Source organism: Panthera onca, chromosome A2, assembly GCF_046562875.1.
Source record: "Panthera onca isolate mPanOnc1 chromosome A2, mPanOnc1 haplotype 2, whole genome shotgun sequence".
NCBI lineage: Eukaryota > Metazoa > Chordata > Mammalia > Carnivora > Felidae > Panthera > Panthera onca.
The window spans coordinates 144,262,941-144,277,422 of record NC_138340.1 but is presented as its reverse complement, the minus strand read 5'-3'; the positions used below and the strand labels follow the sequence as shown (position 1 = coordinate 144,277,422).

Here is a 14,482-nt window from a genome sequence, read left to right as displayed (position 1 = left end):
CAGCAACCTGTGACATAAAATTTAAAATCAAAAGAAATATTATAAAAAATTAGAGGACTAAAGTTGAACATTTCTGCCTGGAGGCATACCAATTTAGATCCAGTGAATCTTAAAGTTTTTTTATTAGGTCTAATTTGTTTTCTTGAAACCCACATTTTAAAAGAGTTAACAAAAATAGATAATTTTTAAATGTGGAAAAGAAAGTTCTAGTTTTTGAGACACAGAGAGAAATGGCAACTAATTTGGTAAAAGTTTATTATTTTTTGAAATGTTTATTTATTCTCAGTGAGAGAGACAGAGAAAGGGAGAGAGAGAATCCCAAGGAGGCTCAGCACTCTGTGCAGAGCCTGAAGCGGGCCTTGATCTCAAAAACTGTGACATCATCACCTGAGCCGAAATCAAGAGTTAGACACTCAACTGACTGTGCATTCAGGTGCCCTAGTAAACATTTATTAATAATTAAGACAGGTGATCAGTGTTTTGAAGAAGAATGTATCAAACCAAAAACCTATCATTTAACTCAAAAAAGATTTACAGATGCTAATGTTTAAAAAAAACTATATGCTCTCCTTTTGCTTAAGTTTCTAATTGATGGGATTGTTCTAAGAAAATAATTACAGACTATAAATTAGCTAAAGGAATCAAATGTTTATGAAAGGCAAAAACAATCCAAATAAACTAAATATCCCAGAATCTTAAGCTGATGAAATAAATTATAGTGTATCAAGAAGACATAACACCAGGTAGACATTATAAGCATGGTTCAAGGGGCACCTGGGTGGCTCAGTCAGTCAAATGTCCTACTTTGGCTCAGGTCATGATCTGCAGTTCATGAGCGCGAGTCCCACTCTGGGCTCACTTCTGTCAGTGTAGAGCCTGCTTCAGATCCTCCACCCTCCTCTCTCTGACCCTCCCCTGCTAGCACTCTCCCCAAAATAAATAAAATTAAAAATAAATAAATTAATTAATTAAAAATATGTTCAAAAAGACATTCATTTGGAAAAATATAATTTACTGGAAAAAGTAATTAAATTTTTTTTTTCAACGTTTTTTATTTATTTTTGGGACAGAGAGAGACAGAGCATGAACGGGGGAGGGGCAGAGAGAGAGGGAGACACAGAATCGGAAACAGGCTCCAGGCTCCGAGCCATCAGCCCAGAGCCCGACGCGGGGCTCGAACTCACGGACCGCGAGATCGTGACCTGGCTGAAGTCGGACGCTTAACCGACTGCGCCATCCAGGCGCCCCTGGAAAAAGTAATTAAGCACCTACTATGTGCCAGGCACTGTTCAAGGCACTAAAGTTTCTCTCCTAAAAATAGCTTACATCATTTAAAAAAGGGGCAAAGTGGGCAGAAAAAAAAATTTTTAGGGGCCCCTGGGTGGCTCAGTTGGTTAAGCATAGAACTTCAGCTCAGGTCATGATCTTATGGTTGGTGAGTTCGAGCCCTGCTTAGGACTCTGTGCAGACAACTGAGAGCCTGGGGTCTGCTTCGGATTCTGTGTCTCCCCCCTCTCTCTGACCTTCCCCTGCTTGCACACACATTCTCTCTCAAAAGTAAATACACATTTTAAAAAATTAAAAAAAAAAACTATGAATAAAACAAAGAAATTTTAACATAAACCCACATTTTGGTAAATAGATGTATTTTTATTGAAAATTTTCAATTTTTAGAGTAGTGGTACAGGTCATTTTCTTCCTTTGGCTTATTTATATTTGCTGCATTTAATTTTTTTTTAACGTTTATTTATTATTGAGAGACAGAGAGAGACAGAGCGTGAGCAGGGGAGCGGCAGAGAGACAGGGAGACACAGAATCTGAAGCAGGTTCCAGGCTCTGAGCGGTCAGCACAGAGCCCGACGCAGAGCTCGAACTCACAAACTGCAAGATCATGACCTGAGCCGAAGTCAGACACTTAACCGACTGAGCCACCCAGGCACCCCAACATATTTGCTGCATTTAAAGCCAAAAATTTTGACACATAATTTGTGGTATAAAAATGTGTAAGTTTTTGTTTTCAAAAGAAAATAAATTAACATTCAGTGCTGACTGTGAGTTTATCTGGGCAGAGCTGAATCAGATCAGATAACTGTCTCTCCAGTTTTTGAGCCAAATTCAACATTTTTCTCAAGTGATAAAAGGCTTAAGTCATAATGAAACTACTCTTTTAGAAAAGGGTAGTTAGAAACATAGTGTTTTGGGGCACCTGGGTTGCTTAATCGGTTAAGCATCCAACTTCGGCTCAGGCCACGATCTTGCGGTTCGTGAGTTCGAGCCCTGCATCAGGCTGTGTGCTGAAAGCTCGGATTCTGGAGCCTACTTTGGATTCTGTGTCTTCCTCTCTCTCTGCCTCTCCCCCACTCATGCTCTGTCTCTCTGTCTCTCTTACAAATAAATAAACATTAAGGAAAAAAAAAAAAAAAAGAAATGTAGTGTTTTGAGTGTACTGGAGAATTCTAATACTTCCCAAAGAAAATTACAGATTTAACCCTGCCTACCCTAGTGACTATGCAATCCTGGGATGACGTAATCACATGTGGATGTTGTATCGGGATTCTAGAAGTAAGACTCTAAGGATCTAACCTACCAATGGAAACGATGTACCCCAGAATGCATGGGTGATGGCAGAGAATTCAAAGAGTTTTGATCAAGATACCCGAAGAAATTTGGAGGACCTCACATCACTGTCCTGTCTTTCTCTATGAGAGCATATGTAATTATGAATGCTTTGCGTTTCTCACTGATTGAAAACTACACAGACACCATCATTATACACATTTATCTATTTACTATTCCTAGGAAACTCCTAAAAGTGAAAGCATAGAGCTGTAAGACCTTGTTCCTGGGGATAGTCCAGTTAAGAGGACATCAGCTCTTATTCCCTATGCCCATTCATTTCACGGAAACTGCTCTAAAATCACCAGTAACTGGTGTTATTAAATCCACTGGACAGTTCTCAACCTTCATCTTTCTTGACCTTGAAGCAGCACAATCAAGTCTTGTGTTGTAAGGCTCTCTCCTCTCAGTTTCTAGGAGTTTCCTCTGACAGCTCAGGAACCACCTTTTCAAGTTTCTCTGGCAGGTAATGCCCCCCGCCTCCCCCCACCATGTATGATCTTTAAATTTTGGAAACAAGGGGCTTGGCCTAGGGACTCTTCTCTTAATATTCTCTGGGAATTTTGTGTGTGTGTGTGTGTCTGTGTGTGTCTGTGTGTGTGTGTATCCCCAACAGTTGTAAGTTCATGCACGAAGCGCAGGCCAATTTTCGGGGATCTGGACCATGTGAATGGCTCATGGGTACCGCAACTTTAACACGTCCAAAAATTCTTAATTTTCCCCCCAAATCTGCACCATCAATGTTTACCACATGGGAAAGCAGCACCACCGATCACCAGTTATTTGTACTCAGAGCATTTAGGGTGCTCACACATGACACCCAGTTTCATTGCCCTGATGCAAGCAATGGTCAAGTTCTACCAGTTCTACCGCCAAACTGGATCTCAAATTTTATCTCTCCTCAACCACTGTCTTGTGACACCCAGTTGTTTACCCCTGGTAACCAGCATCCTAACACCACTCTTGGTTCAAGTCTATCTCCACAGAGCAGCTAAGGTGAGGGCAGTGGGGTGGGGGAGGGGAAGATATATAATTATAAAATGCTGACCTAATTACTCCACTCCATTGTCAATGATTTCTCGTGATTCTTCAGAGAAATTTCAAAATTTTTCCTCAAGGATCATAAACTGTAAATGTTTCAATCATTTATCACCTTAATCCTCACATTTCAGCAATAATGGCCTTGCCTTTTGAACCCAAGCAACTTCCTAGCTCAGGACCTTCCCGTACATAGTTTCTTCATTCTTTAGCTCTGAACAAGATCCTTGAAAAACTCCTTCTTTAGGCTCATTCATTTTTAGAGTTTATTTATTAATTTTGACAGGGGGGAGAGGCAGAGAGAGAGAGAGAGAGAGAGAGAGATGGAGAATCCCAAGCAGGCTCCACGCTCGGGGTGCAGAGTCCAATGTGGGGCTCGATCCCATGAGATCATGACCTGAGCCAAACCAAGAGTCAGATGCTCAACTGACTGAGCCACCCAGACACCCCATTTTTAAATCACTTAAAAGGCCTCATTTTTAAATCACTTAAAAGATTTTTTCTGACCACACTGAATAAGCTATGGCCCTGAGCACACATACTCACTACTAGCACAACTGTAATTATAGAAAGAATCATGTACATCTTATAAGGACTGTAACTGTCTTGTTCAATGTTATGTACTTAACACCCAGCATTGTGTCTGACACATAAGAAGCACTCAATATAATACTTATTGTTTGATCACTCATTCACTGACTCAACATGACAAATGCACTTAAAAAACAGGCCAGATGGCATATGTTAAATGTCTCAAAAGATAAAGAGGCGGTAAAAGAACTCAGAAGAGGGAGGGCTATGATCTGGGACTTGAACTGGATAAGGGTTTAGAATACAACTGATGATGATGATGGTAGTTATCTTCTATAGAGGACTTTCTATAGGCTCAACAGCATGCTCAACAATTTAATAATAATCACCACCACCATGTGAACCACTGCCCTCTGCTGAGCTCTCATTGCGTCAACTGCTGTAAGTACTCTGCATGGGTTAACACATTCAATCACACGGTGACCTATTGAGGTAAGGGCATTATTCACTTTACAGTGGAAAAACCACAGCATGGAGGGGTTAAATAACTTCCTCAAGGTGGCAAAGTAATAAGAATGGAGCCAGGATTTGAGCTTGGGAGATCAGATATTGGACCCATGCTACTGCTCGTGACTCCATAGCGTCACTATATTCTAATAAATCTGTACTCTTGCTACTAGCCTGTCTAGGTACTAACCACCACAGTTAACCTTATACCTAGTAGCGAGGGTCACATATTTTTCCCAAAACAGTATCATACTGCTTTAGGTCACTGCTTGGCAAATCAAATCTAAACTAGGCTCTGTGAAGAGATGCAAAAAAGGTCTCCCTTCTTAGGAGTTTAGAAACGAGTGAGGAAAACCACTGCACGCGTCAGGTTGAGAATAGCTAACAATCGATACACCAACAAACACAATATCATGGTAATGAGTGATTATGGAAATGCTAAAGAAAGGCATCATCAGAAGGCAGTGAGGATAAAAAGGGGAAACTGCCTGGGAGAAAAGAGATACCGTGGAAGAGGAGAAAGGCATGGTCAGGAGAAGAGAAGAGACAGCACTCCCAGAAGAAGAAATGCTGTTCAAGAAATGCCAATTAATAACAAAGTCAGTCGGAATGGAGAAACTGAAACAGGGACAGACTGCATATGACGTAAAAGAAAATAAACGGTCTCTACAGTGGGTAAAGTATCTGGACATGCTGCAGTAATGTATTATCAACAGAACGACAAATTCAGAACCTTGGTAATAGCTTATATTCTCAGACACCTCCCAGAGCTGATACCGTATTAGGAATTTTTATCATTTCTTCCTGAAAACACCATTTCCTAAAGAACTGAGGCACAAAATTACTAGGTAATTTCAAGCCGACCCTGAGCCCTGATTCAAGGATATTTATCTGGACGTCAACACTGCAAAGAGTGTCCAAAATTCTGTACAACATATTCTCTAGGGAATATGTTAGAAGCGTGCTAAATAAAGCCTTAAAATACGAGTAAGCACAATTGTCTATGTTAGTAAAAATGACTTACTTTGAGATGTTTATATAAGCAACAGCCACAGGGCAAAATGAGTTCAATCTAGGGCTAAGTAGTGTTATGATGGTGAAGTGGAGAGTGAAGCCAGGGCTGGGCAGAAACATTTCAAGATCTATCACATCACTCAGCAGCCATGGGACAGAGGAGACAACCCAACCATACACCTGAACCTGGGAAGCAAAAATTCTATCAACTGCCTTCAAAATATGCTAACATTCATTTAGCCAAGCCTGTAATGGGCTCATTTAACCAATTTGGATCCATGAAATAGAATCAAAGAACAAGATCCACATGCACCCAGAGAATGGGAAAACTCGAGAGCATGAACCAGTGAGAGCCAAATCTAGGCTCCAGGCCACTCCCTTTGGAAAGAGAAGTCATTTTGTTTGGAAAAAAGTGCTCCTGAACTTCCTCAATTCCCTTTCTCCTTCTGTTGAACAAAGGAAGAAAGTAAAAAGTCATTATTATAGCTCAGGACACTTGATTGAAGGCTAGGACCCTGCTTCTAAGAGGCTCAGTTGCATGCATTCCTATGTGTTAAGTCATAAGTTAAATAAGGAATCAGAAGGGAACTAGAAAAATCTGTGGCAGAAAACTTCCTGAAAACAGAATTCAGTGCAGTGACATATCAAGTGTGATTATTTTGGAAAGAAGAAACTTTACTCTCAGAAGCAACAAATAAAGAATGACTGTCTTTGACAGTGTTCCACCTCTGGGCAAGTCACTTGATCAAACATTTCTTCAGAGGTGTTGAATTGCACAGCTGGGACACACTCAGCAAATGTCAAACTGTGCCCTGTCTTCAATGTCCAATCTCTACACCTCAATTGGCCATGCTGCCTGAAATTTCTATAAGAAAAGCCTACTGGTGAACAAAATGGTAGGCCAAGTAAGGTACAGGCATGGAACCAGGCATTCTGTAGATGAAAGAGACATTCACTTTAGAACTTTTTTAAACAAATTACTTTCACAACCAAAGGACACTTCACATTTCTAGGTAGACAGCAGGTAATAAAACAAAGACTTTTCAAAGCACATAATTGATCTCTTAATGCCCAATTTATAAATTGTTTTTTTTAATTTCTCTCGTTTCTGCAACTGCTTTCCCTCTTGAAAGAATAGTTTTCAAAAAGGGAAAATCATGACTTTAATACAAATATACAATGAAAACATCAAGTATTTTATTTTTACCCACTAATTAATGAGGGAACCAATAAGACATTACAACTTACTCAAAAGAGAATCTGAGGACTGGATAAACATACGCAACTAGGATGTCGAGATTAATTTTCTAAAGACTCAAAACTGTAGAGTGAAAGACCACAGGGTGAAAATGTAACATTTGAAACCATTTCTCTTACAGGGTAGAAATCAATTGTGTCATATGTACAGGACCACATCTGTACAAGAATGAAATCATTTGCATTACCTCAGGCCTTCACAAGTTACATTCTCTCTCCGCAGAGGTACAAAACAGCCCAGCTACAAAGGAGCAGACTTGACAGAATCAGATAACCCCAAAGGAATTACCAGGCAGAACTCAGCATTCCAGTGAAAGAATACTGAGTAATCGTTGTGCCTGTCCCAAAGTCTTTAACAATCTCTCCTGACACTCTCAACTAAAGGAGGTGAGATACTACGTCCTAAATTTAGTGCCCTATGGTGCAAAACAAACAAACAAACAAACAAAAAACGAAAAAAACTTATCGCCACTAACAAAACCATGGATGCACACATAAAAGGAACAGAACTCAGTGAAAGGTGGATTAAATTGGTCAAAGGAGGTGCCTTAAACATAACATCACAAACTGCTAAATGCTGAAATACAGTCTTGAAACAATTCCAGCATTTCTTTCCAGGTTTTTATTGAGAAACTTGTTCAATTTGAGAAAGGCTTCTCTCCGATGCCCACTGCTTTCGAATTTCATTAGAAGGAGAAGGGGACACCCCTGCAGTTCTGGGGAGTTTGAATAGAGAGCTTCAAAAAACCTGAAGTGGCCACACAGGACTATGGCTGAAAGGGACAATGGACAAAAGACAATGAAGCGATGCCCTCAACTGTTAGGGAGAGCAGCTAGCTGAAGCCAACTACCCTGACACAATCAAGGTCACCTTAACAACATCCATCTCTGGAGGGGAGGAGAGGAAAAAGGTGAAGAGAAAAGAAAAGACCCTTCGCTTCCTTAGTAGCTGAGACACTTCTAGAGTAGCTGCCACTCTGGCATCACAGGTACCTTGTGCTGTGGAGGCTGCGGTACAGGTTTCTGTGCTGCGAGAATCCAAGTCAGTGAGCAGCATACTGCAGTCCACTTGAAGTTCAAGAACCTTGAATGGGAATAGGGGAAGAAGGGGACAGAGGAGTAGTGCCTTCCCCTAAACTGGCAACAACTCGAGCTTCCAAATATACAGGAGAGATGCGAGAAAACAATTGTGGGAACCCACCGCCAGGACTAATCATGGCTTCCCCACAAGGGGCCATCATATTTACGGAGCGTATCATGCTTGCTCTAGAGAACAAGTTCAGCAGACAGGGAGGGTATCTATGGGATTTCCCCAGGGTGGCAAATGCAGAGCCCAGCTGTGGGGCCATGGCTACGTGTGAATAGAGCTCTAGTGCTAAGCAACCCTCCAGGTCACAGAAGCCCACGGGGCAGAACCATAGGCCTTGGCCTTGTGTGGTTGGTATAAAAGGGACATCAGAACGAAATTCGAGGCTAAGGGAGAGTAAAAGCGGGAAGGGCTATTGAAACAAAAAACAAACAAGAAATGAGCAATGGTGCCATTAAGGTACAGTGATGAGACAGAACAGAAAGGTAGCTGTAAAAGACTGGAATAATACAAGAATACCATCTAAACAATGTGGGCCAGTAAGACATGAAAGGGAAACTAATTTAACACAGACCTAACTAACAAAGTCTCTGGGTGATGGGAGCGGCTTTCACCTTCTTAGTGGACAAACCAGTTTTAACTTTTCTTTAGCCAAAAAGAATATTATTATTTACCTCTTCCACTAATGCCCAACACCATGGGTAGTTAGGGAAAGATTACTTCTTTAAAGAGACCCTAGTGTTTTACAAAAGGAGGATAGCTTAAATACCCCAAGGGAAAGAGGACAGTGCTATTCAAGTACAAAAAGGCACTGAAAAACTAGGAGCTGATGGGAAAGGTCAGGAGGAGATGAGGGAAAAAAATCCGATTTATTTATTTTAAAGGAACACTTTGATCCTTTATATTTGCAAGTTAGAATCTCATTGGTCAATTCCCCAAGTGTTCATTTCACAATGAAATGAACAGCAAGAGGGACCCCCAAATTTCACCCTCTACCTCCTACCCCCAGAGCTAGTCTTTGGATCATTCCAGGCCCCTGCTTTAAGGAAATTCTTATCATTAATACTATGCACGTCCAACGAAATCATCATGGAGAGAGGAGATTATAAGAAAGTGCGTGTGTAACATGAGCAAGGAACCAAAGTCCAAGTGAACACAGCAGCAGCTAACAGAAAAAAAAGACACAGGGCTTTACTGAAGGCAAGGAAGGAGAGCAAACAACAGCCATATGAACAGAGGACTTGCCATGACCCCATATCATGAAGAGGCAGAGACATTCAGAGAAGGGAAACTCTACCCAGGGACCTGCAGAAGTACAACTGGAGAGGACAGGAGGCTGGCCCAGGCTCTGTCATCTTGCACGGCTGTCAACAGAGTTCCAGACTCCTCACACACCAGAGAGGAAAGAACAGACACGGCAGGAAATGGAGGAAGAGGAAACAGACAGTGTGACTCACTGAGTACTGGTCCCACACAAACGGAAAAGGAGTTTGGGGGGGGGGGGGGGGTGGTGCGCAGGAAGAAGTAGTGTGCTGGCTGCAACCTGAGGAGTGGGGAGCTCCTCAGAACTGTAATTGATTTGTCTGATTTACCAGAACAACAGTAAGCCATGCACCAGCCCCATTTTATTGCCTGTTTTACATTCTGTATCTGCAGGAGATCGTATTTATTACAGAGCAGGCTACAGCAAAAACAATAACAAACCTAAGATAAGAAACAGCCTTATATTCCACTGACACGCACATCCCAACTTTTGTCTGCCCGTGAGGGAGGGAGCGGAGATGGGATCAAGGAAAAACAAACCCCTCGAAGAATAAAAACGCGAACCTACGAAGTGAAATAACCACCACGTAACCATCCTCCAAATCAAATCAGATCTAGTGCCAAGTCTGTCAAATTCTTAGTTGGTTTCAAATTCATAGGAACATCCTGGCCTCGAGGGAAACCAGAGGATTACAGAAAGGACAACAATGACTTAAAATACCACACTTCCTTCATCTTGAAAAATGAGAAATAAAGGAAACTAGTAATTTCTTCAGGATCCAAATTACCAGACTGGCCATATTTTTTTACCTTAGTGGTTACCCTGAAACCAGATGCAAATGATGCAGAAAAGCCAAGTTTAACAAACCCCTGTCCAAAAGGTGGGGTTCACTCAGTTGGTGGTATCCACAGATGCGTGTACCTTGTGGAAAATACAGCACTCCGCTGACATTAATGGCAAGAATCCCCGTATTAACAAAAAAACAACAGAGAAAAGAACCACCCAAAAGTTGGGAGCTAACAACATTTTACAAAAATCAAAAAACCATAACAAGGTCACAATATGGGAAGTGGTACAAGAGGCTCTAATGGTGGAGCACAACACAAAGTTGAAAAACGTGTCAAGTAGCCACTAGGCAGGCATCCAGTCCAGCCCCGGGAAGGAGCAGATACGAAAAGTCCTCCTGGCTTCACTGCCCAGAGGCCAGTGTCTCTCTGCCCAAAGCAGACACTCTTCTTCCCACTCCTGTGCTGGGATTACTCCCTTCCCACCACAGGAAGTCAGCCAAGCGGCCTTACACGTGCTGAGTCTTCATACAAGGCCTGTTAAGATACTCTCTGGACTTTTACACGATGAAACCATCTCTGAAAATGTAAGAGAAGAGGTATGGACAATGGGAGAAACTCAATGCTAAAAGCTGGAGACCATGAAGCCTAGAACAAATTTAATCATGACGCAACATCTTCTGTATAGCACATTTCTTGGGTGTGTTTAGGAGACAAAATGTGATGAGCTTATATATGTCTTTTGTTTTCATTCCAAGGATGTGTACTGGGATGAGAAAAGGCATTATGCATACATATCGGATCATACTAAGCTATTTTGGCAGTATATTGCATGTCTGATCACCTCAACAAACACTTCCATTTATCATGACCTGCAACTAAGAGGGGGAGCAATGAAAGGTAAAGAGACCCAGTTAAAAAGAAAAAAGAAAAAAGAAAAAAAAAAAAAAGATTCAGAAACTCTTACAAAACCATTATACACGCGTGTATTTCATTGCCCTTATTGGGGGTGTTTTGTCTTGATCCACCTGTAAGCTATCTGCCTGTCTGACCCTATGCACTCACCTGTCGGTTGGACAGTAACGTGGCCAACATGCTTCAGGAAGCTGAAAAGCCATTCATCTCACTTAAAGGGCACAAGGGAACCCAACACACACACATACTTAACACAACATGGTGACGGAAAGAAGAGGAGGTTAGAAACAGAGAAAAACTCCTCTATTACAGAGGGCACTTAAAAAAAAAAAAAAAAAAAGCCTGTACTCAGAGCTGAATCATGTGTGATGGAGGCAGACAAGGTCATTCTGACATCTATTTAAATGGAACAGCCTTTTCACTTTCTCCCACTTGTTCAAGCTTTCTCTTTTTTTTTTATTTATGCGGTAACTGAGGGAGATATAACTCACATGTATTTTTAAATAACGCTAAGAACAAACCAATTCTCCAATATCAATACAGAAAAGAAAATAAAGATATGTATAAAAATGAGCTATAGTTGGGAAGGGGGGAGCGAAAAAATAGGAAAAAAAAAATGAAGACAAGTTTCATTAAGACCGTTGCTGCAAAAAGGAAAACACAAGAAAACACCAAAACACAACAAGGTATAAACATGAGATTTAAAGATGGCAATAAACATCATTAGGACACTACGCTGGCAGGTGCCAAAAGCACAGCCCTGAAGCAAATGTGCCTCCATCTCAAATACCTGCCGAGGACTTTACCTCACTGCCAGTGGGAAATCTGAGCAAGAACATGAACTCCACAGGCCAAAAGGGAACAATATCCCCAAGGTTTAATTCATCTTCCAGAAAGCCTCGAAGTGTAGAGCTGACATAAGTTTTTGGATGGGCACATCTGGCCCGGGTATAAAGGAGTCACCATTGTGTTTTCCAAAACAATTATTTATAACTCCTTTCTCCCTGCGGTTGAACAGCCAAAAAATTGCCCTTTGATTACTCCAACATCTTCAACAAAAGAATATTAAGGAAAATATTGTTGACAATGCCACAAGAGACACATGCAGCAATTATTACATATGCCAACAATAACTCAGCAAGGTAAGCCACAGGGAAAACAGGCCTAATACCAGCACGCCAGGAATCACACCTGTTAACAAGGAGCCTTAGCAGATACACCTTAGCCACCAGGTTTCTGGGCTTCAGAGGAATCTTAGCTACGAAGAACGTATATCAACATACCTCATTCATTAAGCAGAGGCACAACTTTTTAACAAAAGTCTACTCAACACAGGGAACACTATTTACTCTGTAGTCTGCAGTGACTGGTTACAGAGTAAGAAAAGCTCAACGGAATACCAATGCTTAAAATGAACGTGGTACTGCTATACCTAGGCAAGGGACTGCTGGCCAGACACATTTATAATACACAATCACAAGGAACAACAAGCAAAGTCTCAGCCAGGCTTGGGAACACAACATAACAAGAAGATAATACACTCTAATCCATCACTGCTGTGGGCTAGGCTGTGATCTAGAAGCTTGTTTATAGGAGTATTTTCTTCTGGGTGCCCAAGGCAAGCTCCCTGAGAATGCAAGCTACGATTTACTAGCTGCTCCTCTGTCATCTCCCCTGGGCGATGTGATGCCCCCTATACATGACCTGGATCCCCTCCTTAACTGTTAAGTTACTGTGGAGTTGAGATGGATGGTGTGTGTCCCAAGAGCAGAAGGTGAAGTGATGAGCCAACGAACTTTCCCTGGGCACCTGATGAAATCCACACCTGAGCCATTCACTCTTCCCTTACCCAGTTCTGTTTCTCTTCATTGCTGCTACCTGACACTGCTGTTTCCCTTTCCCACTTGCAGGTAAGGACTTTTATCAGTTTTGTTCATTGTTACATCCTTAAGTGCTCAGAGCAGTTCAGACACAGCAGGTATTCAAATACTTGGTTTTTTTTTAAATTTTTTTTTTTTAACGTTTATTTTATTTTTGAGACAGAGAGAGACAGAGCATGAACGGGGGAGGGTAAGAGAGAGGGAGACACAGAATCTGAAACAGGCTCCAGGCTCTGAGCTGTCAGCACAGAGCCCGACGCGGGGCTCGAACTCACGGACCGCGAGATCATGACCTGAGCCGAAGTCGGCCGCTTAACCGACTGAGCCACCCAGGCGCCCCTCAAATACTTGTTGAATAAATGAATAAACCCTCTCAACTAACAAAGGTATCTTCTTCAGTCAAGAGATCCTAAACGTGGAAGGGTAAAGTCCTATTCACTGAGTAGTCATTTGGACACAGCCCTTTGGGAGCTCAAAAGTATTCGTGCCTTCCATCCTTCTGTGTCATCTGTGTGTATTAGCTCACAGGAAGCACACACCTTCCTCCCATTTCGAAGCAACCGGAGGGAAAAGAAGCCATAAGGAGATGACAACTAATTTTTAAGGCTGTCCTAAAATCTACACTTGACCTTTTCCCAGTAAGACTTTCCAGTCATCTGGGGAATTAAACAGGGATTTAAAAAGGAGGTAATTTTTTTTTTTTTTTTACTACAATTGGGAAGAAATATCTTCTAATATCTCCGAATCATTAAAACAAAATGGAAAAGCAACACAGTACCAATTCAGGTGAAGAGATAGACGGAGGTTTTATGCCCTAGTTTGAATTCTGCCTTTTCAGAATATAAAACAGGATCTCCATAGATGATAAGCAGCAGCCCTGGAAAAATTCACATTCTGTGTCTAAAAACAAATGAGCTACAGAAAACACATAAGCTGAAGTCCTTTGGTGAGTAAGCAGCCAAGCTCTTGGCGCCTCTGAGCCACACAGCTCTATTCAGGGACACAACTCACCCCAGATATGTCTGCGACACGGTGGATAGGCACTTCCTTCTTGCTATGCAGTCCTTTGCCATTCTTAATAGCTCTGTAAAGGAAGAAGAGACAACCCGATTAATATACAAATCACATCAGGAAGGGGTAGGAGGGCGGGAAAAAGGGGTGAGAAGAGAGGTCATTCACATGGAGGGTCTATCACCACACAAGTCACACTGCACACTGCTGAGGAGCCGGTCTCCGCAGGAGCGTTTGGTGGAGGGGAGAAGACAAGCCTGCTCTGCTAAGCCCAGTTACAAGTAGTTGGCGGCTAGTTTCAGCTAACGGTGTGACTGGTAATCAGAAAGAGCTCCTGAACTTGTTTCCAAATTAAAGGCATTGTTCCAGGCACAAAAGAAGAATCAGTTGGAAGAGCACACTCCTAAGAAACAGAAGTAATAATGTTTCTCTCTGCGTTTAATCACATGAAACATTTTAAATGCAAAATATGCAGCTAGTGTTCCAATTCTAATGGAAATAAGTTCCTCCCAGGTAAAAAGATAAGTTGCCCTGAATGAAGAAACACTGTACAGAAGTCATTTCTAACAGTGGGGGA

At 41.7% G+C, this 14,482-nt stretch overlaps 1 protein-coding gene across 1 annotated transcript in view; it reads right to left on the bottom strand.

Moving 5' to 3' along the window:
- The window catches only part of SND1 (staphylococcal nuclease and tudor domain containing 1), a 422,669-nt gene that overhangs the window by 160,488 nt on the left and 247,699 nt on the right, over positions 1 to 14,482 (bottom strand). The window contains exon 14 of the mRNA XM_078439837.2: positions 13,906 to 13,978. Coding sequence (XP_078295963.1) covers positions 13,906 to 13,978 — 73 coding nt within the window. The remainder of the gene's footprint in view (positions 1 to 13,905; positions 13,979 to 14,482) is intronic.